The following is a 25,823-nucleotide window of genomic DNA, read 5'->3' on the forward strand; positions in this document are numbered from 1 at the left end:
GAGAGGGGGAGGGAGGGAGAGACGGGAGGGAGGGAGAGACAAAGAGGAGGGAGGGAGAGAGAGGGAGGGAGAGACAAAGGGGAGGGAGGGAGAGAGGGAGGGAGCAAGCAAGGGAGAGAGGTAGAGAGAGAGGGAGCGAGGGAGAGAGACAGAGAGAGAGAGGGAGGGAGACAGACAGAGAGACAGAAGGGCTCCTGGGTGACCTCTGCAGACCAAGGCTTGGGCCATTCCAGAGGAAAGGATCCCCGGGTGACACTGTCAGCCTTTCCATGGCAGGAGGGAGACGCTCCTCTTGGGAAGCTCCCCTGCTGCCTTTGGCCAACAGCCTCCTGTCCCAGCCCACTGATCGGTTAAGAAGGAGACAGGCGCCAAGATATTTTGCTCCTTTATTACGCCTGGCCCCTCATCCGGCGACAGGAGCAACCAGCTCAAAATACACCGTGCAGAGCTTTGCTGGCCTCCACCTGAGACAAGGCTCACCTGTAGACTTCCCCTTCCCACCTCTGTAACTCAAACAGCTGTGGGCATGGGAGAGGACACCCAAGGGCAGCCTTTAAGCACCTGGGGCTTCTGCTGGGGCCCACCCGAGACGGCCCTCCTCCCAGCTAGGAGCAAAAACCCCTCCTGAAGCAAAGGCTTTCTGCAACGCTAACATGGCCCCTTATATGTGGGGCTCTGCCAGGCAACCTCCCCTCTCCCCCCACCAGAAGCATCCCCAGGCTGGTGAATGTGCCCTGCTTGTATGCTGGGTGATAGGCGTGCCCCCTGCACCCCCTTCCCACACTCTCCTTATTTCTAACAGAAAATTTAGATGGCACTTTAGAAAGTGAGCGAGGCTTTTGGTGTGCAAAGCACCCACTGCCCCCCGTTACCCCTGGCACCTCCTCAAACTGGGCACCGGGGCTGCAGTCACCCCCTCCCTTCAATCAAGGAAAACGGGTATATTTAGCCGTGCCATGTGGGCATAGGAGGCAAGGGGGTTTTAGTGCTTTTGGCTCTGCTGCTATTCAAAAGCCCTGGCACCCAAGGGGCGCAGATGCTCAAAGGAGTGACGGGGGAAAGCGCTGGCAGCGGGATGCCTGGCAAGGGTCTGGGGGTCCAGTCAGGTCCTTCCCAACTTGGTTCATTGAAAGGCTACCAAGTGCCCCTGTGAGGTGCGCAATGTCTTTTTGCTTTGCAATCCTGCAGGGAGCCCAGTCCACCCCAGGCACGCCGTCCTCTTCCAGCCGTTCCGAGTCCATGCTCCCGGGGGGGGGGGGCTGTGGTGGGGCAGGAGGGTTGGCATCCCTCAAGAGCTGCTGGGGTTCGGGCTGGAAATATGGGAGGGAAGAGACTCAAAGTCCGAGGGCATCTCAAATGAAATCGGCGTCAACAGAGCATTAGGGGGGGGGGTTGGTTCAGCGGCTTTGGCGCTTCGGTTCTGCTGGGGCTTGAGGATCACTCACGGTGGAAAACGTACTCGGTGTACGAGGTCCAGATCTTGTCATCCGTCTGTTCGTGAGCAAAGGCGCAGGTCCCGGTGGAGTTGCAGGCCACCATGTGGAAGCCAGAGTCGGCCAGTCGGTCGAAGGCTTGCTCCAGGAAGGTGAACTTGAGGTAGTACCTGGAGGTGTAGCGCTCGGGAGGGCGGTCAGGGTCCCTGCTCTCGTTGAGGGTCTCCCCGAAGACCTCCTTCGCCAGGGAGGTCTTCCCGCACACCATGATTCTCGCCACTCGCCGGAACTTGGCGTCCGTTTGGCTGTCTCTCCCCAGAGTGTAGGAGCCCCGATAACCGATGGTGATGAAGCCGGACCGTCGGGCCTCCTGCCCCCCACCGGTTCCAGCCACAGGGGTCAGGGAGCTTCCAGGGGGGCCAGCCAAGCCTGCGACAGCCGCCCCCAGGGTGCGGACGGCCTCTGTGCTGGGGGAGAACTCCTCGGTGTCGCTGGCGCAGGGCTCCTCGCCCAACGAGTCTTGCTTGCTGATCTTGGGCGCCAGGCTCTTGGCCAGCTCAGGCAGCTTGAAGAACTCAGCCTCCCGTTGCAGGCGGCTCCGCTCGGGGAACCGCTCGGGGAGCACCAGCTGCCGGTCCCTCAGGTAGTCCAGGATGTAGCGGAAAAGGAAACCGTCCCGGTCGACGAAGAAGCGGCCTTTGTTATCCCGGGCTAAGGACTGGGTGCTCTGCTGGCTGAAGAGGTCGCAGAGGAAGGAGCCGGGCACGCCCAGCAGGGTGCTGTGGCGGGTGAGGTAGACCTGCCCGCCCACATTCAGCTCCACGATCTCTGGGAAAGCTGAGCCCTCCCGGAGCCTGGCACCGCTGGCAATGTCCGCCAAGGCCATCCTGAGGCCCCCCTGGAAATGAAAGACACACAGGAAGGTTAGGCTCCTCCTATCCAGTGGGGTGGGTGATCTCAGGACCTTGGGCTGACCGCTCCCACCCATGCAGACACACCATCCTTTTGCCACACACACCTTGTTCCAGAAGGACCCCCAGAAATGGACCTCTGTGACGGCTGAGGTTCTTGGGCTGCAATCTGACCTCTGCCCAAAACTGCACCCGCCATGCAGCTGCCAGGTGGGAGAACGGCAACACCCAACATGGGGTTTTTGCTCAATAAAAAAAGGGGGTTGACGAAATGGGGTTTGCTGGTCAGTTTAATTTGGAGGCAGGTAAAAAGAGGACAAACGCCTCATTTCCAAAGAAAGCAGAGACAATGTCCTCATTTATGACGAGACCCACTTTAAGCCATGCAGCATCCCGTTCAAGCCCTTTGCCCCTTGGGGAGAGGAGGAATGCCCCTCCCAGCAGAGTCCCGGAGTCCTCCAGCAAGGGCTGTGCATTGCCCCCACACACACACTGCCTCCCCCCCAAAGCTGCAGCCCTTGTTTGTGAGATTTGGCCTCCCGCTAAGCTGAGAGGAGAATCCATGCGGTTAACCCATGGGGCAGAAAGGCCGACCCTGCTGTGCGTCCCTTAGAAGAGCCTGCAGGGCTGGGAGGGGAGGGGAGAGCTTGGCAGAACCGCTCCCCCCCCCCCCCGAGCTGTCAATGGTTGGTCTCTAAGTTTGGCTCGCACCCATGAATCAAAAGTTTATCGAGCAGATAACTGGGTGCCTGTGAGAAATGCCTTTCTCGGTCCATCAGCTGAGCAGGGAACTGGGCCAGGGGTTGGCCCTCACTGCCCCCCCCCCGGGGGGGATGACACACTCCCTTGGCCTGTTGTTCACAAGGCTCTTCTTGTCCTCCCCCCTCCTGCTTTGGACAGCCCGGAGGAGGAGTGAGAGAATGCAGGAAAGGAAGCTGAAGGGCTTTTGGGATTTTCGTTCCCAGGTTGCCTCCTTCCTATTCATGGGCAAACAGCCTCCCTTTTTGCCAAGAAGGTTGGCATTTCTGAGGAAAAGGGAAGGGCTGGAATTATGGAACAGAGTTATAAGGTGCCCCACTCAACACCGTTGCTCTTCTCTTCCTCCTGCACAGCCCACGGCTCCCAAAACCTGGGGGGGGAAGGGAGGGGGCGCTAGGGATGCACGCCCCCCCTAAAAGTATTCCCTCTGGGCCCCTTTGCTTCCCCTTTGGACTGGTCCTGCATGGAAGCCGGCCAAAGGAGCAGCCTAGTCTGGCCCCTCTTCCCTTCCTTCAAGGATGACCTAATCCTCCCCCCCCCAAAAAAAAAACCACCAGAGCCGCCTTTGTGTTCAATCTGGCCCTGGGAAGGAGAGCAAAAGTGCTTCTCACCGAAATGGGGGGCGGGGGGGGCGGGGGAGGTTCAGAGCAGGGATTGGGGGGGGGGGGGAGGATTTATTTCCAGGCGCGCAGCTCCCTCTGGTCAGAGACGCGGCCGCCCTTCGACACCTCCGCCGAGGCCGCCTTTGAAGGACGCCGAGCGTGGCTGGGGAAGCAGCTGCTTCACCCACGCGCGCACCCAGAAGCCGGGTGAGTGGACGTGGGGCTCTGGCACATCCCGGCTTCTCGGTGACAGAGGCCCCTCGGGAGGGAAGGGTGCCTTCCTTTGTTCTACAGCCCCCTCCTCCTCCTCCTACACGCGCTTTGCCCCATCCCGTGATTCTGACGTTCCTTCGGATTAAGCCGCCTTTTCCTGCGGGTTCGGCTCCTAGGCCGCAGCTCTCCGACTTCCACGCCCGGTTCTACTGAATGTGGATAATTCCGCGCGTGGAAACGGCCCTGCCAACGGCAAGCCGCCCCCGCTGCCTAGTTCCTCTGGAGAACACGTGTGCACCTCGGAACTAGATCCCAGAGCCTGGCCGATGGCTAGCTGCCCTGTCCCACGCGCGGAACCGCGTTGTCCGGCCAAGAGCACTGCCCAGCGGCCCTTCGGCTTTACCTCGCCCCAGAGCCCATCCTGCCTTCCTAGAAACGCCGGGCACAACCCGGCGGCCGGTCAGCACCCTCCCCTCAGCCTGCCCGTCTCTCGGATGGGGCCCTTTCCGCGCGCACTGCGCCAGGTGCGCTCCCGTCTCGCGCCCACCTTTCCAGCAGCGGCTCCTCCGGAGTGCGAGGTCTCCGAGGCCGGGACAAGCCGAGCGCGCCGCAGCCGACAGCGCCCGCCTCTGATCGCAGCCCCGCGACTCCCCCCGGGCCAAGCGCATCCAGGCGGGGTAGCGGCGGCGGCGGGGACAGTGGTGGGCGAGGGCCGGGGTGTCCTGCTGGGGCGGGGGGCGGCCTGGCCGGAGAACGCCGCTTTCTCGCTGCCCTGGCCCCCTTGCGCGGCGGCTCCTCGCTCTCCTCGCCGCCCCCCTCGACCCGGCCGCTTTTATTCGCGGGCAGCCTCGACAGGCCCTCCCCCGGTTGGTTGACGACACGCGCCTCGCCTCCTCCCCCTCCCTCCCTCCTCCGGCAGCTCAGCCCAGCCGCCGCCGCCCTTCCCCTTCCGTGGGCCGCGCGAGAGAGGGGAGCCCCCTCGGCCCAACAGCTGCTCGTCCTCCTCCTTAGCCCGGAGCATCCCCACCCGGGCCCGGGGCAGAAGGGAGTGGGGGGGGGGGCGAGGACAGGCTGGAATCCGCGCAAAGCCAGCGGTGCGTTCCCGGGGGAGGCCACGGATCCCACGCGGAGAGCCTCGGGCGCCCCCCGGGACCTAGCCGCGCCTCCGCGTGGCAAGCGCAGGGAAAGGGGAGCCCGGGGTGTCAGCAGCGCTTCGAATCTGCGAGGCGGCCGTTGGACCAGGATCCCCGTGGATCGCGGACAAGCGTGGGTTGCGTGCAGAGAGCCTCGGACAAAGAGCGGCGCATGCGCTGAAACCTAGGCGCCCTTTGAATGGATGGACTGCGGGCTTAGGTTTTTGTCCCGCTTTCCTTCCCGGCGCTCAGAGCTCCGTTTTCAGGTGCTCAGCAGTACCTGGCCGCGAGAAAGCCACCGGCCAGGATCAGGGCTGCCGCGGCTTGGAACCGGCTCTCTCTCTCTCTCTGCATCGTAGCCTTTTTGTGACGGGGCTCCCTCAGCCTCCATCATGGGCGCCTCCCCCCTTCTCTCCCGGTCAGCAGCAGCTGCTTGGCCTGCCTCCCTTTGAAGGATCCCTTGAGACTGGAACAAGCCCCCTCCCTCAACCCCCCTTTTCTCTCGGGGACAGAGAGCGCTTCTGCTTCAGGGATATTTCGCTTTTAGCAGAAATCTCAGAATCTTCAGGCTGACTTGGTCCCTGTGTTATCATTCATTCAAAGACCGGGATGGCTGCAGATCCTGTGTGCCGTAACTCTGGATGTCTCACACCAGCTGTGATGAAAACAAAGGAAGCAGCATCCGCAGCACATTCTCCAAAACCACACTCCTCAATGCACAAGCCGCCCCAATCTCTGGGCTCATCCCGCTGCTGGGGGTGGGGGGGAGAGAGGAGGCTTTCTAGTTTGTGCTCTTAGGGACGCTTCCCCACTCACCTGTTTGGCTTTGGAGCAAGGCTGCCCCCAAGGAGCGGCTGTCTGTGGGGAGGGAAGCAGCTATTCCCCTTACCAACCCCCCCCCCCGCCCTCCAGCTCCTGCTTCCCTTGTTAAAGTGGTTTACAGAACCATCCTGTCATCTTCGTGTGAAAAGTGCAGAAGCTCCAGCCTCTCATCCTTTGGCCCCCAAAGACAGAAACTTGAGCAAAGGAAGAGAAAGGTGCAGCCCAAACCTGGGGAAGGGGCACCATGGAGAAAGCCCCACTGCCTGCAAGGAAGATGCCTCTCCTGAGGAAAGCATCCGGTGGCTGGAGGGGCAGTTGGAACACCCCCCCCCCAAAAAAAAGAAAAGCTCAGGCAGGGCACTTTTGAACCAAAGTTGCCAGGTTCTAATGTGGGCAGTGGAGTCCTTGGTGCTAATACTGATTATGTTCCCTACTTGGGTAATGAGATGTCTGCAAGGAAACAACCAAAGCTTAGAAAACACCCAAGTTCAAATATTCTCTTCCATACGAATCTGGACAGTTCTGCAGAGCGAGAATATGACCTTGCTTGGTGGAAACTTCTAGAAGCAGCGGCTCTTCTACTCTTTGAACAAGGCAGCCTGCTCAGAAATAATTATTTAGGTGACTAAAAGTGCTTTTCAGCTAGGGCACCAAAGCAGTGGGTCACTTTGAATTGGAGCAGACATGCAATGGAGAAAAGGGGGGCATGGAGGGAAGGACAAAAGAAGCCAAGGCACCCCTCATTGTGTGTCCCAGTTTTTGGGGGGAGCAGGTGGCCTGACCAGCCAGGATTTGAGGAGAAGGTAAATCAGCTGAAGTCTCCCCAGGGCACAATGCCAACTAATGCCAGGGGAACTCATAGATCAAGCTCCAGACAGTGGTGAGGCCCACCTGTCACTCTGAGCTTCCCTGCTGGGAGCTCCCCCCCCCCCCCCGCTGCTACCCCCAGAGCTTGACTCTGCAGAAACAGCCTGGCTTCATCCTCTCGCTTCTCCGGGGGACGCGGCATTAATATTTACGAAGTAATTACCGGCTTCTCACATTCCTCTGACATAATATATGCCAACCATAAATCCCCTTTGCAGGTGGGGTGCCAAGTTGCTCCCGGGCCCATAAAGCAGTGCCTGGGTGTGATGGATCACACAGGAGGAGGAAGTGCAGACAAGGGCTGTGAAATGCCAGAGGGCTGAATTAATTGATAGCGAGTCCCAACCTCCTTATTTCTACTGTTCTCGATAACAATAAGCCTGGGCTTCCGTCTCTCCCTCCCTCCCTCCGGATAGGGAATGCAGAGCGAGACTGCGGCAGTCACTCGCTCACAAAAGAGCCAGGCCAGGCTGGCAGAAGGGCTCCAGGTGGGGTGGCAGAACCGCTCGCTCCTCTGCAGGGAATCTGCTGCAGCCCTGTCTCTCTCTGGCTGCTGTTGGGGGTCAAGAGCAAGCTGAGCCATTGGCTGGATTTCCCGCGAGGTCAAAGAAGATTCAAGACCGAAGAGACAGGATATTATCAGATATGGGGGAAATGGTATCGGTGGATGGAGGAAAGAAACAAGGGTCAGTGAAAGAAGCCAATAAATCCCCCCAAAAGTAGACGTTAAGGAGGATTACCATGTATATATGCACTCAAGAGAGTTTAAACTTATTAGAGGTAATCACCCAATATATCAGATAGAGAAGTAAAATACGAGGGTTAAAAAAAAGGGTGAAACTCCAAACGAAACATATTCAAAAGGGAAACGACATAAGGAGAATTGGACTGATTTAAAACTGCTATAACAAGGAACATTAAGTTCCAATGTATTATCTAAATGTAGTTTATGTCTAAGTTTTGGTTTTGTGCATTTTGTATGTTTGAATTTTTTTTTTAAAAAAAAAGAAGATTCAAGACCGGAAAAAAAACAAGCCAAGAGCCACGCGGGATGACTGCTCCCTTCCGACGTTCTTTCTGCTTGGCTCTACGAGCCCCTCCAGCCCACCTGTGACCTCCCGAGCCTCGGGCAACCTCACCATGGAGGAGGAGGAAGTTTTTAAACCCCCCTCCCTCCACGCACCCCGCCTCTTCCCCCCCCCCCGGGTGCTTCGGTTGCTTTTCATCTGTTGCAATGAAGTTCTGACGGGGTCTTTCTCGGGGTGGCCAAAGGTTGACCCTGGTCACCCAAGGGGGTGCTTCCACTTTTCCTGGCACATACAGAAGTCCCACTCGCGGCTGCTTCTCTCAACCACCAGGGAGAAGCAGCAATTGCAACATATGCAACTTTATTTCTCTTGGCCAGTGTTACTTGTGTGTATAGCTGCCTCTTCCCCCTTCGGTGGAAATTTTTGCAAAGCATTAGAACAAACCGTCCCATTCTGCAGAGGAGGAGGAGGCAAAGCTTCCAAGAGGCCAACCACTCCCTCTTGCTACCCCCTCCCCCACTCCCAGTTTTTATGGACGTTTTGCCCTGTCACAAAATCTCAGTCGATTCCTGGGCTTTTGATTTTTTTAGTGGGTCCACGCCTGCTGAAGGTGACTCTTGTTGCCTCTTGCGATCACCAGATGCTCCTCAGCCAGGATCCTTGTTCAGTCTTGTTCAGGACGTTGTGGCTGGGCTCAAACAACGTGTTACCTGAGTGAAGAAAACCCAACCCTCATTCACACAGCTGGGCAGGTGACCTGCTTCGCATACAGGAACTCCCAAATCCGCCCGTGGGAACAGCTTTGGGAGGGAAGGAAAAGTGCTTTTGAACTGTCGGGGGGGGGGGGGGTTCCATGCCACCTGCGAAGCTGGTCCAATGGCCGGGACAGCTTCATAGCTTCCTGGGGCCCCATCGTCCCCCCCCTTTCAGTGAGACAGAGAGAGAGTTGGGGGTCCAGCATGCCTGGAAGCAGGTGCTGGGCGGAGGCGGCTGCTTCCAAGAGGCGCCCCCAAAGCCACTCTCTTCTCTGCCATGGTCAGAAGGAGGGAAAGGAGACCTCTCCCCTCCAAGTAGCTCTGAATCCCCTTCTGTTGGTTAAGGTTAGAGGCCCCCCATCTCCCTATCAAGCCATCCATGTCCCTACAAGCCGGAGGAGTAACAGGTGTCTCTGTGGGGAGGCCAGGCACTCTGGGCCCCCCAGGGAGTCACCTAGTAATCGTGCCTCTTCATGACTTTCAGAAACTCCTGCTCGGTCACCTCCCCGTCGCCATTCAGGTCGGCTTCGTTAATCATTTCCTGCGGGGCAGAGAAAGAGGCTGGGAGAGCCTCTTCAACAGGGCCAGCAGGCTCCCTCCGGGGAGGGGTGGGGGGAGGTGGGGGTGGGAGAAACACCTGCAGCTCTTCATCGGTGAGCTTCTCCCCGATCTCAGCCGCGATCTGCTTGAGGTTCTTGAAGGCGATCCTGCCGCTGTCCTTGTCCACGAAGAGCTTGAAGGCCTTCAGGATGTCCTCTTTGGAATCGATTTCTGACTACAGGATTGCGCGCGGGGGGGGGAGTCGTTTCTCTCGCCCCGCAGAGCCTGCCCCCCCCAAGGCTCCCCGCGCCCCCTCCCCCGCTCGCCCAGGGGCTTCCCTCCCGATGCCTCCCGCTGCACGGGCAGAATTACACGGCAAAGCCCCCCCCCCGGGGGTTGTCCGCGGCCCTACCATCTTCTGGGCCATGACGGAGTAGAAGGCGTCGAAGCCGATCTTGCCCGCCGCCTCCTTGTCCACCTCGGCCACCACCCGCCGCAGCTCCTCCTTGGTGGGATCGAAGCCCAGGGCGCGGATGGACACCTGGGCGGGGGGGGGGAGGCGGTGAGAACGGGAAGGGGGCAGGGAGCCCCCCGCCCAGCGCCCCCCTCCCAGGCGGCCCCAGCTCGCCTTCAGGTCCCGCACGTCGATGGTGCCGGTCCCGTCCGCGTCCAGCAGGTCGAAGGCCTCGCGCATTTGCTGCTTGTGGGCCGCGCTGAGCTCCAGCTTCGGGCCGAGCTTCTTCCGCGTCGAGGCCGCCGTCCCCTTCCCTCGATGGGCCTGGACGGGCGAGAGCCTCGATGACCACCGCCGCCGCCCCCCCACCCCCCCTTCAAGCCGCCGCCCGCGGGCCGCCTCACCATCATCCGCAGCTCCGGCGCGACTGGCGTTACCGGGGCGACTCACACGCGCGCGGGGGGGAGGAAACCGCCCGCCCTTCCCAGCCCAAAGCCGCCCCGCCTCCCGCGACATCCCCCCCCCCCCAACAAGAAGAGGCAGAGACGGAGACCAGTGATTTCATCTGTATTTGTCAGACACTCATCCGGACACAAAGGCTGGTACACGAGCAAGCAGAGTCCCAACCGCTTTTCCTCCCCTCCCCTCGGAGGGGCTCGTCAGGACACGCCCCTTTCCTTCCGGATCCCCTCCCCACAAAAACAGGCATGGCTTGGAGGTCTCTGCCCACACCAGGACAGGTGCTGCATGGAGTGGGGGCCTCCAGGGGCCCCTCCCAGCAGAAATAAAAGCCCTCTTTGGAGCCACTGAAGCAGGAGTGGGAATAATGAAGGGGCACCAGCACCCTAGGGAGCCATCAAGCCCCCCCCCCCAATGCAGCACTCTCGAGGCCTTGGTGAATTGCAGAGAGCAGGTTAAGTGGGGGAGGGTCGTTTTTTTCCTGCCTGTCCAGTGCTGCCTTCCAAGCCTGCATCTCCCTGGGTGGGGCAGGTGGTCTGGAGGCAGGCACCGCAAAGGGAATCTATACTTACCTGGGGTTGCATTTTTGCTGAAGCCGAGAGAGCCCTGCACATAATTGCTTTGTGGGGGAAGGGCCGGTCCCCCTCCCCCCCAATCCGTGGGCCCACCTGGTCAAGCCAGAGCTTTATTTTCTCAAGTCTGGGCTAGGCCTGCATCTCCATACATAATTATTTTTCCTGAAGGATCAGCATTTTGGCACCAGACCGGCTTTCTCCGCATATTTTGGGGAAAGATGGGGGAGACCTCGTTTTCAATTCAACTTAAATCTTTCCTACAGAGAAAAAGGTGTGCCGTTCTGGAGGGAACAGACAAGAGGCGGCTTTCGAAAAAGCCCTCGCAAGGAGTCAAGACGGCACACACAGAGCCTAAGAGAGGAGGTCAGACATGGAGGAGGGCGATGTTGGCTCAAGTGGTTTATAAAACCCGTAAAAAAGCTTCGCCAGCAGAGAGATTCCCAGGGAGGGAGGAGCCACTCAAGCCGGCTGGAAACCTTGTCCAGACCCACACGCGTACCAACAGGAATACCCGAAAGCCAATCCTTAAAAAAAGCTCCAGTTCCAATCCACGAGGGGAGATCTAACGTCTAGGGAAACTGAGTCCATCCATGAAATGGCAGCTGCCTGGCTGTCCTACACCTTTCCTTGTGGCGCCCACAGCTGACGGAGCGGCAAATGCTTCGGCCAGGACAGGCAGCTCCAGCTCTTCCGTCATGCAGGAGGAAAGTCCGGCTGCGCCCTCCAGTCCCAACCACAGATCCTTTCTGCTAGGAGTGCCTGGCAGGGGAAGGAAGCAGAGGCGAAGTCCCTGTTGGAGGCCTCTGCTCAGGAGCCTCCTGGCAGCTTCCACACGCGGGCGGGCGGCCTAGGCAGATTCGCCACTCTCCAGGGAATTGACGATGTGCTCCGGCTTGTTGCCAGCTGCACAGTGCTCCCACATCTGGAGATAAAGCCGCTCCAACTCCATCGTGTACTGCTTGGTGTTGAACAGGGGGCTGGATATTCTCTGCTTCCAGACCTTGCCACGAATCTTCTTCAGGCTGCAGGGGGAGAACAAACCCCCAAGGGTCAGAAGCCCACCCTTCAGAAACTCTTCCCTTCCGCGCATTCCGACTAATTGGCCCAGGCGTTCCTCTCTGAAACACACTTACTATTCTAGGTCCGTTCCAAGTTTCACCGCAATGTCTTCGTATTCCTGGCGACTGTTTGCGATGAGTTCGAGGCAGCCCAGGCAAGTCAGCTGGGAGGCGGCCACCCGGGATGCCAGGGTCTCTCCTGGAGGCAAAAGGCAAGAGGCTCACAGCTGCTCAGCCACAGGGCGCTTTCCTGACATATTGAGGAAGGGGCTGGATAGGGAAAGCCCCTCCCCCCCTTTACCTGGCATCGTGACCATTGGCGTCCCTGCCCAGAGCACGTCCATCCCTGTGGTATGGCCGTTACAAAGAGGAGTGTCAAGGCAGACATCGGCCAGTTGGCCCCTCCTCACGTGCTCTTCTTTGGGGGCAACGGGGGAGAAGATGATGCGGTTCTGGGGCAGGCCCATGTTCTGAGCATACTGCTGGATATTTGGCTCCCCCACGGCTGGGAATCGCAATAGCCATAAGACGCTGTTTGGCACTCGCTTCAGTATCTGAAGGCAGGAAGGACCAAGGGTTAGGCGGATGCAACGTAACCTAGAAAAGACTCCCGTCCTCCCGTCCCTGTTTTAAAAAGAGCCCCGAGAGACCACGGCCAATTACTCACATTAGCCCACATTTGCAGAGTGGACGGGTCAATCTTATAAAGCTGATTGAAGTTGCAATAGACAACTGAATCTTCAGGCAGCCCATACTGGGACCGAGTGGTGACGATGATGGTGCGTGGGACCTCCTCTCCAGTTGCAGCTTTGTTGTTGATCTAAAGGGAAGCCTTTCCTCAGGGGGGGCCCTTGAGCCATGGGGCCTCTTCTACTGCCTTCCACAAGGCCGGTTCCCTCTTCCCCTCCCTCCCTCCTTCCCCATTCAAGACCCTCAACTGGAGGAGCCCCAGAATCCTAAAACAGGAGGCAGGAGACAAAGAGATTTTCACCTGGGTGGTTGCTAATCCATTGCTAATGCTGAATCCGTTTATTGTTATTTGAATCTGTCCACGGTTTATCATATCAATCACAGCTTCCGCAATGGTATTCATGGGGATGACGGGCATTGTGAGCGCAGCACTGCTGTCTGCGTTGTCTCCTCCATCGGGACATTTCATCTAGAAGCCAAGGGAGGCGAACCCCGTTTGTTTTCAGAAAGAGGAAGCAGCGAAGCATAAAATCTAGCCAGCCCAACTTCATACACCCCCTTCCTTGAAGGTTAGCCTTTCCAGCTCCCCAGGTGCAACGTTCATGCCTCACCTTTACTATTTTTACATCAGGCAGGCTGTCCAGGAAGGCCTTGAGATCAATGCCATTCAGAACAATTCGGTTATCATAAATGTGCCCATTCGATTTGAAGTCAATAACTGCTTTTTTCTGAAAGAAAATAAAGGCTTTGAGAAGGCTGGAATTGGGGCTTCTCTGAACTTCAGAGGAAACTCTTGAGAGAAACAAAGCTGGCCGATTCTAGCCTTGCTTGCTGAACTCCACGGTACCTTCAGATGTGGGAACATGTTTGCGTGATCTCCAATGAAGAATGTATTGGGCATGTAAGCCATCTTTTCAGAGTACTGCTCAGCTACTTCTATGGGTGAAGTTTCTTTGTCTGTGATGATGTAATCCATGAATAAGGCGCCGCTGGTCCCTGGATAGCCCAGCCACATAGCCTAGAAGTGAAGATAAAATGTGTCGGGGGTCAAGGTCATCCACAACCCCAACCGTGTCCTGAAAGAACATTCGCAGTTTATATTCACGAAATAGCAATTCTCATAACCAGCCATGAAAACATCAGCTCTATGTTGTCTCCTGAAATTTTCTGAAAGAAGTTTTCATGGCTGGTTGTGAGGAAAAAAAAACTTCTGCTCATGTATTTATAGTGGATAACTAAGAGCAGAAGTTAAAAAAAACTGTTTAGATAGTCTTAAATATACAAGATAAATCGTCTGTATAATCTCTGTATGGCAAGCAAGAAGATCTGAAGACTGAGACGGTCTATTTGTAAACAAAATGTGGGCCATTCCCATGACCCAACATCAAGGCAGGACAAACGATTTTTATCACACACCAAAATAATTGTTATTCCTTTGTAAAATAGGTCTGGATAAAATTCGCCTACCACTTGTACAAAAGAAAGTCTGAAGGAAGCAGAAGGTAATTTTCACAGAAAGAAGGCCAGTATGTTTGACCAGAAGCATCTGAAGTGATTGCGTTACCTGGATTGGTGCTGGCCTGAGGGCAAACAGCTCGTTCCGGGCTCCCTTGGTGTAGCCGTTCATGTTAACGAGGATATGTATGCCATCCTGGTGGATGCGATCAGCGGCTTTCCCATTGCACGGAACCTAGGGAGCCAAAATTAAAACATGCCGCTAAGCCATCTTTCCGCTTTGAATGGCAACCAACATTTATGGACTGAGAGATCAGGGCAACTTTTCACTTTTGTTTCCAAAAATAGAGATTCAAGACGACATCACAGATTTTGCTGCGACTTCTAAATCTCCAGGCAGAAACATGGGCCAGTTATTCTGAATGCCAGAGTGTGGCCTTTAATTGCCATGGTCGTTAAACTAATAAGAGTGCATGACTTGTCCTTCATATTATGTTGCACAACACTGGAACTAAAGTCATTTTCCACTCAAGCTGAAGACAATGCCTTGCCATCTTTACCACAAAGCCATGCTATTCTATGAAGCTTCCCATGCTCAGGCCCCGACATTCAGAGAGCCTGCATCCCGGGAATCACTCTTACCTGAGATAAATCAATGAAATGATTCGCTTCAGCCATCACTTTTACTCGGAAGTTTGTGCCATCGTCAGGGCTCAGCGCGTAGCAAAACACCTAGAAGGGAGCAACACTCCAATGCTCAGGACTCAGGATCCCCAGAGGCTGCTTTCCACAGCAGGCGATCAAAGAGGGCAGCATTTATAAAGGGTGCAACCCACCACTGCTGGTCAGGACATCCTATTGGTCAAGCAAGGTGTCCACTTCCTCAAAAGGCCCCTTACCTCGAATTTGTCCGGGTTGTGCATGCCTGGGATTGACTGCATAAGGTGTGAGGTGGGGTGATTCCCAAAGTCGGAGCTGACGTAGCCCACACGGAGCCGGCCTTCGCTGGCCTTCAACTCCTTAGGATGTTCATAGGGGGGCTTGTGCAGCACGTTGATCTGGCAAGGAAAAAAAACAGCACTGCTTATAGTGCATTAAAAAGGGGCCAACCCCGCCCCTCCCCCCAAATCCTTCCAAGCCTGTTTCTTCGAAAGGAGTGAATGCTGCCACGTTCCCGAGGGATGAGCCCACCTTGTCCAGGCAGAGGTTTCCATGTCGTTCCGCAATAGCCTTTCGGAAGTTATGAGACAACGGGTAGAGCATGCTGTGATGAGGGTGGACGGAAGGCAGCCGGTTCTTGTCCAGCTGATCAGCAACTATGGTAACCAGCTTCTTCATTCGTTCGTCATAATCGGTCCAGTCACAAACAATCTTAAAAAAGGAAAAAGCAGCTGCCTGTGTAGCTTGCAAATACAGAAAAGCTCCCCGGTTCCCCAAGAGTACAACCGAGTCTCCTTACCTGCAAACAGTGGGCCAAATTGCAGTAGGCGTCAGGGAAGTCGGGCTTCAGTTTCAGAGCCGTGCGGTATGAAGCAATGGCCTCCGGTATGTTCCCTGAATCCTGGAGGCAGAGGAAGAGGAGGAGCAACGTGAGGACAGCTGCTTGCTGCCAACAGAGCCAGCAGAGCTGACCTGGGCCAGACCAGACCTACCTTGTGGATGGAAGCCAGGTTGCTGTGGGCATCGGCAAAGGCAGGGTTGATCTGGATGGCCCGCGTGTAGCACTGCAAAGCTCCCTGGACATCCTGCATCTCCTTTAAGGTGTTCCCCATGTTGGAGTAGGCATCAGCAAACGTGGGGCTGATTCTAAATCACAGGAAAGGGGGTTGTAAGGAAGGGCACTGTTCACAGCCGAAGAATCCTGGTTAATTCCCAGCCATTCCAAACGTTTAAAAGCCTTACCTGATGGCTTCCTTGTAATGCATGAGTGCCTCCTGCAGCTTTCCCTGCTGCTGGAGAACGCTTGCTAAATTGGAATGGGCGGCTGCAAATTCTGGGAAAACCTGCAGGAAATGAGATGGCCTTAGTTCTTCCAAGAAAGTCCCACTGTCCCTTCTATCTCTCCTGCTCTCTGATCCTTCTCTTCCTGTGAGAGGAGAGGGATTTTCAATCTCCCAGCTGAAGCCCCGTAGAAACAAGCAAAGTGTTATCCTTCCCAAGGGGTATTTCAAAATTGTAGAGAATAATCTCCCTCCTTTCGCAAGACGATATTCTTAGCCTTTATTTCTACATTTCATCGCAAACAAATTAAAGGAAGGTGGGCGAGGCTGTCTGAGGCTGACTGTCATGGATAATGATTGACAAGCTGACCTCAAGAGCTTTACGGTACAGGCGAACAGCTTCCTCGATATTTCCTTGTTCCCGCTTGATGTTTGCTAGGTTATTGAGGGAATCTGCGTGAGTGGGACACAGGCGAAGGGCTGTGTTGTAGCATTCCTCTGCTTCAGCAACCTGCTGACAGAGATGACACAAAATTTAGCATTTTTTAAAAAAGAGAGAAGGACCACACTCTTTCAAAACTGGAGCCAAAACGTCCACGAGGCAACCAGGCCCACCCTGGCTAGTGAAACAGTCTCTTACACTGCCTTTCTCCTTAAGGGCGTTGGCCAGGTTGCAGTAAGCATCAGGGAAGTGCGGCTGCAGCTCAATGGCACGCTTGTAGGTGTCTATGGCCAAGTCGATCAGCCCCTGCTCATAATAGACGCAGGCCAGGTTGCCATGCACAACTGCATGGTTTGGACTCAGGCTCAGGGCTCTCAGGTAGGCTGCAACCGCTCTAAAACAAGAGACGCCAGAAATTAAGGTGATGATCCGCCATCCCCAGGGGGATAGAAAGCCAAGCCCTGGCCTGGGAAGGATTGGTTTTGTTGGGTTACCTGTCAAATATCCGGGCTTCCTTCAAGACATTTCCCAGATTGATGTAAGCATCCAAGAAGTTTGGATCAAGGGTCACAGCCTTAGAAAGTTTTAAAAAAGCATAAGAGATCTGCTTTAGACCAGCTGACTCTGCTTCCTACTGAAGCAAAGGTAACACTGAAATCACATTTGAAGATCGCTTTCATCTCCTCTCTCCAATTTACCAGCTTAGGTGACTACACATGTATATACAGAACAGTCAAGATATGCTGGGATTGAACTCCACCCCAAGCAGCGCACAGGAGAATAAACAAGCTCTACTCCGCAGTGGTTGGCACCTCCTTAAAGCAGCTCCATCTTCCCGGGGCTTGTAGAGTTACGTGGGGTCTCTGGTTAAGACCCACCGATAGTTTTATTGTACTTTCTCATGACCATTTTCCCGAGAACAAATGGCTATCATGTGAGCCCAGGAAAGGATGCAGGTTTTTCCAAGGACGTTGACAACACATATGCTCACTCTTTGGGGCAGCATATCTCGAGACACAAGCTCACATCAAAGAGGGAGGGAATAAGGCTGGTCCCAATGTATATTTTACATGAAACAACACCACAGCCATCCTTAAGATTTCACCCACCCATCACCCCTTTCTATTGTGATGACCACACCGGAGGCCTCCCTCTTCTTCACTATTACCTTTCCCAAAGTTTGGAAGTAATAAAAATCCAGGAGTTCCAAAAGCCATTTGTCTTCCTGATCGCTTCTAATCAGGCATCAGTTTGGAGGGATACAGACCACAACCCTGATTTTTGTCCCTGGGAGCCAGCCTCCCCCCACCCCTAAGCATTTTGAAAATGGAATGTTAACACTCCCAAACCATTACCTTTTCAAAGTGATGAATGGCCAGCCAGATTTCTCCTTGAGCATTGAACACACAGCCAAGGTTACTCCATGCAACTGCAAAATTGGGTTGCGTTTCAATTGCCTTCAAGTAACAGGCCTTGGAAGGGTCAAAGGTAGATACAAGGGGAGGGAATAATTGCACAAAGAAAATTGAGAAAAACACCGTTAGTATATCTTCTCCAACCCGCCAAAAGTGATCCTGCAGTATAGGCTTGCTTGCGCCAAAACTAAAAGGTTGTAAACAGCTGGCTGATCCTGCGCTGGCGCAAACCAAAACCCGAGGGCAAACCCACCATCCTCAGTTAAGACTGATCCGCGCATCACAACCCTACTTACTCAGCCCAGGAAATTCCCAGTCCCTCCCTCCCTGACCTCCAGGGTCACCGCATCCCTGTGAAATCCAAAGCAAGCATCAACTGCAGATGCAACTTTTAACACTGGCTTGGAAAGCAAGTGGAGAAGGAAGTGTCTAAAACAGGCAGCACATGCAACCGGGATGCCTTTAAGGCAGGGGTGTCCAAACTTGGCAACTTTAAGACTTGTGGACTTCAACTCCCAGAATTCCCCAGCCAGCAGAGCAAAGCTGGCTGGGGAATTCTGGGAGTTGAAGTCCACAAGTCTTAAAGTTGCCAAGTTTGGACACCCCTGCTTTGAGGGAACAGCCCCTTTCCAACTCCAGGGCTCTGCCTTTCTCCACATCTCAGCGCCGCCTTCGGCTTCCGAAACCTCAAATACCAGGTTTGCCCAAAGGTTCAGGTCCCTGCAATGCAAGCGCAAGACGCCGCAAGCGCTCCCTAACAGCGCGCCGCTGCGCTTTCGCTGCAAACTGCACTGTGTAGAACGGCCCCGGGGACTGTGAACGGCCAGCCAGACTGATTAATCTACCAGAGAGAGGCCTCTGTGAAAACTGTTAAAGTGTTCAATTTGTGTCTGAAATCTGAATGCACTTGCAAAGCCAATCGCATCGAAAATCCTACAGCCCAGGGCTTGGGAAGCCACGCAGTTAGAGATGAACCATATCTGATCAACCATTCACAAGGGCACAATCGCACGCAAGGCGCATTTCCGCTGCGCAGCCTTTGCGCTACTGCAGGATCACAGCGCAGCATCATCAGAAGAGCAGAACGCTGCAATCCAAACAAAGAAGAAAAAGGAAAAAAATGAACAACCAGGAAGAGTTAGAAGCTTTAACTAGAGTAACTCCAATTTTTTTTTAACATCTTTAATTTAATTTTACAATATATCTTTGAAAGAATTGTGGCTAGGACTATAATATAATCTCTAAAATTACTTGTTGTACATTAAATACTTAAACTGTTTCTGAAGCCACAAGACAGAAGATTCAGGCATGGAGGCAAATGGTTTTGCTGTGGCAGTTACAAACCCGTTACCATATTTCTCATGTGAGTTTTCGGTGCGTTCCTTGCTGGAAGAGGAGGAGGAGGAGTGTGTCTGCCCTAGATCCAGGCCTCGAGCTCCCTTCAGCGAGGCACCTTACGCATGGAATAGGAGGTTTCACCCACCTGAAACCTTCTAAATACAATATCAATGGTGAAAAACCAAAAACAAGAGAGAAAATAAAACAAGATCATTAGTAAAAAGTTCAACAAAGCAATTGAAAATCTCTGGATATGTCTAACACAAGGGTTCAGGACAGTTTTCTGTAACATGGGAGACATGCAGACGGGAAGGGGTTAATTGGGGAAACTGCAAACAGCAGGGCAGTTGGAAGAAAGGCTCTGAAATTTCCAAAAAAAAACACCTTACATTTTACTTGAAATAGCAAATATTCTTGCTGGTTTGATCTTACAAATGCACTGACAGCCAAAGAAATACATTGCAATTTATTTCAAGTATGTGTATTATCTTGACGTCTCTCGTTATCTTGCCCTTTTTTACTGGAATTCTCACAGAAACAGAGTCACACTTTCAAACTAGGTGTCTCCAAGCTCTGAAATAAAGAGGTCAGCAACCTAAGGCAGGCGCAGTGTCTTGGCCTATACCAGTCACACTAAAAGCTGCAGTGAAGTGCAGTTCACGTTAGCTGTCCAGCCGACAGGCTGAGCATCGCTGGTCTTCTCAAAAAGACATTTCACGCCCACCAGCATCCGTTCCCAGGGCAGCTCCATGGCCCAGCTTGCAAGGCCCAACCGCCAGCCCTTTGGACAAGCCAAATCCCCTCCCCCGCACAGCAGTCAGCCGGACAGCTACTCTCCATACACTCCACTTGGTAGCATGCGCGCGGGGCTTGAAGCGAAGGACTGCCGCGGAGGTCCTTCTGGTTCCTCCACACTCCTCACCCCTGCTGCGCAAATGCGTAAGGTGGCTTGTAACAAGACAATTCCCGGTTGTTCTTTTCCTCTTTTTTTTTTTTTTTTTTGTGTGCATTCTAAGTTTTTGTCATGCCAAGAAGAGCCTCGAAACCCATCCTAGTATTCAAATTCTTGGTTGGAAACCAGACTGCTAGAAGCCACCTTTCCACTTAATGTAGCAAGTTTTTCTTTGATCAGGTCATTTTCCAAGCAAACCAACACCTTTATGCAACATTTGGGCAAACAAAAAACAAAAAAAAGCAAAAACAGATTGTTTCGAAGAACCCAACTGCAACAATGCTGTTTGCTAGCCTTTCTTCCATGAAACCATGTGGGGGCAGGGGGAGGGGAGGGTTAAAGAATCTCTTTAATGCCATATTCACAGGGTAACATTTGATAAGGTTCTTCTACACTTACAAGCCACAAAGGACTTTAGAAGAGCATTCACAGGAAGCACGGACTAAGTCACTGGCTTGGCATCAGCAGGCAAGCCTCAGTTTGGGACCCATGTTATTTCCAGATCAGAGAGTAGTGGCGCCCCTGCCAGTCACTTCACCATAATGGATAGTCTAGTTCTGCAGCAAGACTCAGTGTTCAATTTCTCGCCTTAAAGCAAGGGTTAACATGGGCATGCCATATCTTGCCCTGCCACTACTCTGGGGCAATTCAGAGCCTTCAGCTTTCAGCCACGTCTTGGGACTCTTGGAGGTCAGCGGAGAATGGAAGACTTGGTGCAAGCGTTCGCATAGGTCAAAAGACTGATTCTACAGAACACCTACCTTGGCTTCTTCCAAGCGACCCAGGGCTTTGAGTAGATTCCCCAGGTCACTACGCACACAGTACAAGTCCTGAAAAGCAAATGGGTTCTGTCACCACCAGCACAGCCAATCCAGATCAGCAGATCAGGAATGGAAAATGAGACTACTGCAATAAATAAAAAAACACCCCTTAATCAACAATCAGCTTCTAGGGTGCTTTTAATAATCTTCTGCAAAGGGGAGGACTGGAAGGAGTCAGTTGGAATCATAAAGGAAGTCTGCAAACAACACATCTCTATAAAAACTATCCTGATGGGTAATAGACATTCATATCGCTTTCACCACACAGCTTATGCACGACGTGTTGGGATTTACTGGGGAACTGAGAAAATACTGGGCGACGTACTAGGAAGCATGGGATTACAGGAAGGGTGGGAAAGATGCCTAAATTAATTGACGGCACCCATCCTTGCAGAAGGTGAGAAGAAGCCACTCAAGCAAGCAGCAGGGCAGGATAGCGAATAGAAACTCGTCCGAATGCCAATTCTCCCAACAGGATGGACAGGAGCTGTTACCCAAGGGCGGCCTCTCGAGGGCAGCACACGCTGCTTCACCCAAAGACCAACGGTCCCCCCCACAGAGCAGCCTTAAGCGCACTACTGTCACCCACACAGCAGTAAATGGCATTCAGGGGCAACCTTGAAGGGCCTTTCCAATCTTCCTCTGGAGAAAAAAGCTTTTCCGAGGGATGGCCACCATCTCTACTCACAGGGTTGTACTGCAGGGCAGAGACATAGGCCTGCACTGCCCCTTCCATGTCTCCTGCAGCTACCAAAGCAGCAGCCAGGTTAATGTATCCATCAATGAAGTCTGGCTTGAGGCGAAGAGCATGCCGGTAGTGTTCAATGGCCTCCTGCAGCTGTCCACGCTCCTTGTACACGTTTCCCAGATTGGAGTAGGCTTCTGCCAATAAGGGATTCTGCTTGATCGCCAAAGTGCTGAAGTGAGCAGACCTGGAGAACAAATTACACAAAGCAAAATATTTAAGGTGCCTTTATCAAAGTAGCAATTATTCAGTGGATTTTTGGCAGTTTCAAGAACTATCAACAGAATCCAAGTTCAACATTTGAAAAGGTCATTTTAATTGTGGATTTAAAAAAAAAGCCTGCAGGTGGTCAGTTGAACTGCCACTCATCAGAGCGCCCCTGTCCATCTTTTGACCCCAGGGGCTGCACAATTGGGTAGCTGTGACAGGCCGCACACATTCCCTTCTTCCACGGGAGCCAATGTTAATCTTATTGGTTCCAGTGAGCTCTGGAGATGGGCAGAGAAGCTGGGTTTTTACTTAAGGCATCCTTGCTGAAGAGAACAATGAACAAAAGCTGCCTTAATCTAGAGTCCTGGGCTAGGGCACAATATCTTCAGTCTCTTTCTCCACAATTACTGCAGCAGCAATGGTCATCTCATATGCACAGCCTTAAGAACCAGGGACTGCTAATAACAACATATCTTTCATCATGTATTACAGTAATAAGGCAAACACAGAAAACCTCTATCAGACAAATGGTGTTTCCCAAACAATGAGGCCGTTCACACACACACATGCACACACATACATGTGCGCGCACACAAACGCTAATGTGCCATCTAATATGAGAAGCACTTTTTAATACTGTATTGTTTTTGGATTCCTGAGAAGTGGTTGGTTCAGAAACATTCCCTTTCAGTTCAACACTACTTGCTGTATTTTCTAATTCTGTCATGTTACCAGAAACTTTACTTGAAGGTAGGATGTACTTGTAATGGAGCTTCCTGCATATTTAGTATATTTTGAAATATTCTGTCAAATTTAAACAACACAGAAAACTTTTGGGAGAGTTGCGTGGGAGCATCAGAATGCCATCCCGGTGCTAAGAACCTGTCTTTCTAAGCAGTGCCCTAAGCAATGGGCAGAAAAGCACCAGCTTCCTTACCTGTCCAGCCTGCGGCACTGGAAGTGAATGGAGGAGAGGAGTAAGAGCACTCCTGTGTTGTCAGGCTCTTGGCGCCAAAGTTGCATGCAGTGCCTCTCGGCTGCTTCAAAATCTCCAGCTTGATACTCCCGGTGAGCCAACTCCGCTAACCCTTGGAAGGAAAGCATACGTTTCGTTGGTTCTGAAGAATCACCAAAACATTCAGGGGAGAGGGGGAGGAAAACAGAAAGTTAGAAAATGGATAAACAATGGATAATAAAAATGGGTAAAACAATGGTGTACAAATTAAAAGATGAAATGCCAACATCCAAGGGGTATTTGATAATTAAAGACAGACACATAGGACTTCCTAACTTAATGATGAATGATGGTAATTGTCAGGCTTCAAATATGTTGATCCTTTTCTTCACTAATAACTCCCCCCCCCCCCCCAAAATCCTAGCATCTTCAGCTTTGCCTCAGCCATGACCCAGTCTGTCTGTTTTAGGTTTCGTGGCAAACTTTCAGGGGCACTTTTTTTTAAACAGGCCAATGTTAGGAATATACCATCATTCAACACAAGCCTTAATGTTGAAATCAAAATGTTCCACGTAAGAAAATAAAAACGTGATTCATGCAATGAAATGGCCGCATAAAGCAGGTATTGTTATCTGCCAAATAAACTTAACGTTGCTGAGAAGACCTCCAGACTTTGTTCAGAGAAAGCTATAGACCACTGGTTTTCCTGTGTATTCATCATCTGTTGTCAGCTCCAGAGCAATATTCTCTCCCCAATAAAATCATGAGAGGGGAGATAATGAAACCCAACATTTGCTGGACTAGGAATCAGATTTTTCTAATACCCTTGAAAATTAAAACACTGAATGAAACAATGCCTAAAATTAATTCAAGTCTGACAAATTGTTACGAACTCAAGTAAATTATTTATCACAAACTACTGTATCACAAATAGTAAATAAGCCAAGTAGTTTGATGAAAAGCTGAACTCAAAGATGTTATCTTCAGAGAAGAAAAGGAAGATTTGCATAAGCTTTGCAAACAGCCTCATAAAAGCTTGCACAATACTTCTCTGTAATTTTCCATCAAGAAGGTACGTTAGCAAATAAATCATAAACCAAATAAATCATAAACCACACTTTAAAAAAATAATTGCAATGCTGCAATTTCAATGGCATCTTTTTTAAAAAAAAAAACATTTTTTTTTAAAAAAGAGCAGATTATCCACAGCCCTCAATAATACTGGGGCCCACACAGAAATTGTATAGGAAAGAGACCAATTCTTTTCCTTTTAGCTGTTTTTCATCTGAAATATTCAACCCTGCCCAAAGTGATTTATCCCACTGCCCAGAATATAAACCTGGTTTAAAAGGCGGGTAAAAAATCACTTGGCCAAGATGAATTTCTTGGATAATTCTGAACTGTCTTCAACTCTTTAGCCACTTGAAAACAACCTTATTCCACTATGCAATGCAGCAATGAAGATTCCATAGATTAAAAATTCATCCAGAAACCCTAGCAAGAAAACAGCCACAGCATTTCACTTGCCTATAACAGTGAAGGAGGAACTGAATACAAGCACCTCAAACACAAGGGTTATTCTTTATCCCCTTGCGATGCAAGCTAATTTTTTTAAAAGTGTTATCAGGAGAAAGGTTATCCATCTGTGGGAGGAAGAGGCGCAATTCCAAGGTAATCTTTAGAGATGAATCAGGAAATTTCCTTTCAATTGTGGTTATACTATTTGAAACGTTGAAAAATTACACAGCATGCCATTTTTTTTATTTGCGAGCATTATATTCCTCCATGAATTCGTTTCGCTTATCGTAAGAAGCCAAACTGACCTAGGAGCTGGCACGTATCCTTTATCTACTAGCCACACGTGGCCCTAAGCGGCCCCCGGCCCCAAGGGTTTTAGCTAACAGCCGCTGCCCTGGACAGCCACCCCAGAGGGGAAGGGACGATCCTTCGGCTCTGAAAACAAGCCTCCCCGCCTCCCACGAGGGCCCGAGCCTGCCAGGAGCCGCAACTGACCGTCCTCCGGGGAGAAGAGGACTTCTCCGACCACCATCAAACCACAACCACCATTTTGTTGGGAAGGGAGCTGTGCAGCGAGGGAGCCCCAAAGGCCCGGAGGCTGCAGGGCGCCTTTGCGGGGAAACACCGCACCAACTGCGCATGTGTACCCGGGGGTCCCGCACCTGCCCTCCCCTCCCCGAGGTCCATCAGCGAAGCCCCCCCCCCACCAACCCCCACTCTGGAAAAGCCGGCGGCCCACAGCGAGGCCGTCGTCAGCGCCCGCCGGGAGGCTTTTCAGCTGCGGCCCGAGGAGCCCCCCACGTGCTTCCGCCGGCTGTCCCGAGGCCCAAGGATTCCCCTCCCGGTGGCTGCTGCGGAGGGCCGCTTCGGCTCGACGGCCCCGCGGTCCTCCCGGCGGCCCATCCCCCCCGCATGAGCCTCCCGCCCGGGCAGAGGCCTCCTCGGAACCGCCGACGGCGCTGCGGAGCCCAGGCGACGCTGCCCAGCCCTCGAATGGCGGGAGGCGCGGACGCGGCGACAGGTACCTGTGCTGTCGGCCACGTTCCCCACGGACGCCGCCATGGCTCCGACAACCGCCTCGCTGGCAATCCGCCTCGGTCCCCGCCGGCTCCCTCGCGTCTCCTCAGGCTGCGGCTCCCGAAATGGCGGCGGCGGCGCGCAAGGAGACGGCGCCTGAGTGAAGCGCCTCGCCGGGACTTCTTTCGCCTCCCCCCTACGAAATAGCCCCTGGGCTCGTGGTGGGGAGGGAAGGCAATTGGGCTCCCTCCCGCAGGGGAGAGGTTTACGGGAAGGGCGCTGCGCGATTCGCGGCCTCTCGCTCTTCCAAAGGGCTCCCAAGTAGAAACGTAGCTCTTTCTCCGGCACCGTCTCCGTAGTCCTCCGCTGGACGCTTCACTGCGCAGAACGCATGCGCTGTAGCTGGTCGGCGGCGAGCATTCTCTCTCCTTTATGGGGGGGGCTGGGAGGGGCGGGGCGACCGCGGAGGAAAAGGGCGGGAACTTGATTGCGACACAGTGGGGGGGAGGGAAAGGGCGCCGCAAGGGGGCGGGGCTCCCCCTCTCAACCCCTCCGACGGAGCGCAAAATGGCCGCCTCTCCTCCATGGAGATGGGGGGGGGGCGCAGTGGTGCTTATCCCCCTTTCCCCCCCCCCAAGCAGCCTTCTCCTTCGCAGCTGGGTCCCTCCCTCCCGCCCCCCCCCAGCCTCATTCCCCCCTCCCCGAAACCAAGAGGC

At 53.4% G+C, this 25,823-nt stretch overlaps 3 protein-coding genes across 6 annotated transcripts; all 3 read right to left on the reverse strand.

Moving 5' to 3' along the window:
• Window positions 1-372: 372 nt before the first annotated feature.
• On the reverse strand, window positions 373-4,738 carry LOC309397751 (BTB/POZ domain-containing protein KCTD12-like). Its single transcript, XM_081964044.1, has 2 exons — window positions 4,466-4,738; window positions 373-2,331 (listed from the first exon to the last, which is right to left on the reverse strand). The coding sequence occupies exon 2, from the start codon at window positions 2,317-2,319 to the stop codon at window positions 1,438-1,440; it is 882 nt and encodes a 293-aa protein (XP_081820170.1). The 5' UTR covers window positions 2,320-2,331; window positions 4,466-4,738; the 3' UTR covers window positions 373-1,437.
• Window positions 4,739-8,109: 3,371 nt separating this feature from the next.
• Window positions 8,110-9,996, reverse strand: LOC309397604 (centrin-2-like). The gene is made up of 6 exons (XM_081963743.1): window positions 9,922-9,996; window positions 9,692-9,841; window positions 9,476-9,604; window positions 9,161-9,298; window positions 8,978-9,064; window positions 8,110-8,478 (listed from the first exon to the last, which is right to left on the reverse strand). The coding sequence occupies exons 1-5, from the start codon at window positions 9,925-9,927 to the stop codon at window positions 8,978-8,980; spliced, it is 510 nt and encodes a 169-aa protein (XP_081819869.1). The 5' UTR covers window positions 9,928-9,996; the 3' UTR covers window positions 8,110-8,478.
• A 72-nt stretch (window positions 9,997-10,068) lies between these two features.
• OGT (O-linked N-acetylglucosamine (GlcNAc) transferase) lies at window positions 10,069-25,482 on the reverse strand. 4 transcript variants are annotated; one of them, XM_081963736.1, is made up of 22 exons: window positions 25,116-25,482; window positions 22,555-22,705; window positions 21,351-21,594; window positions 20,603-20,671; window positions 17,492-17,608; window positions 16,631-16,710; window positions 16,335-16,530; window positions 16,065-16,205; window positions 15,657-15,757; window positions 15,407-15,560; window positions 15,214-15,315; window positions 14,946-15,125; window positions 14,654-14,812; window positions 14,397-14,486; window positions 13,864-13,989; window positions 13,147-13,317; window positions 12,911-13,027; window positions 12,601-12,768; window positions 12,277-12,429; window positions 11,911-12,163; window positions 11,685-11,808; window positions 10,069-11,573 (listed from the first exon to the last, which is right to left on the reverse strand). In XM_081963736.1, the coding sequence occupies exons 1-22, from the start codon at window positions 25,150-25,152 to the stop codon at window positions 11,399-11,401; spliced, it is 3,108 nt and encodes a 1,035-aa protein (XP_081819862.1). In that variant the 5' UTR covers window positions 25,153-25,482; the 3' UTR covers window positions 10,069-11,398. The 4 variants fall into 4 exon arrangements, with proteins under 4 accessions (XP_081819862.1, XP_081819861.1, XP_081819860.1 ...); XM_081963735.1 differs by having other exon boundaries at window positions 16,065-16,208; XM_081963734.1 differs by having other exon boundaries at window positions 22,555-22,735.
• Between the last annotated feature and the right edge of the window lie 341 nt (window positions 25,483-25,823).

This window comes from Natrix helvetica, assembly GCF_964273705.1.
Source record: "Natrix helvetica genome assembly, chromosome: 11".
Lineage (NCBI taxonomy): Eukaryota > Metazoa > Chordata > Lepidosauria > Squamata > Natricidae > Natrix > Natrix helvetica.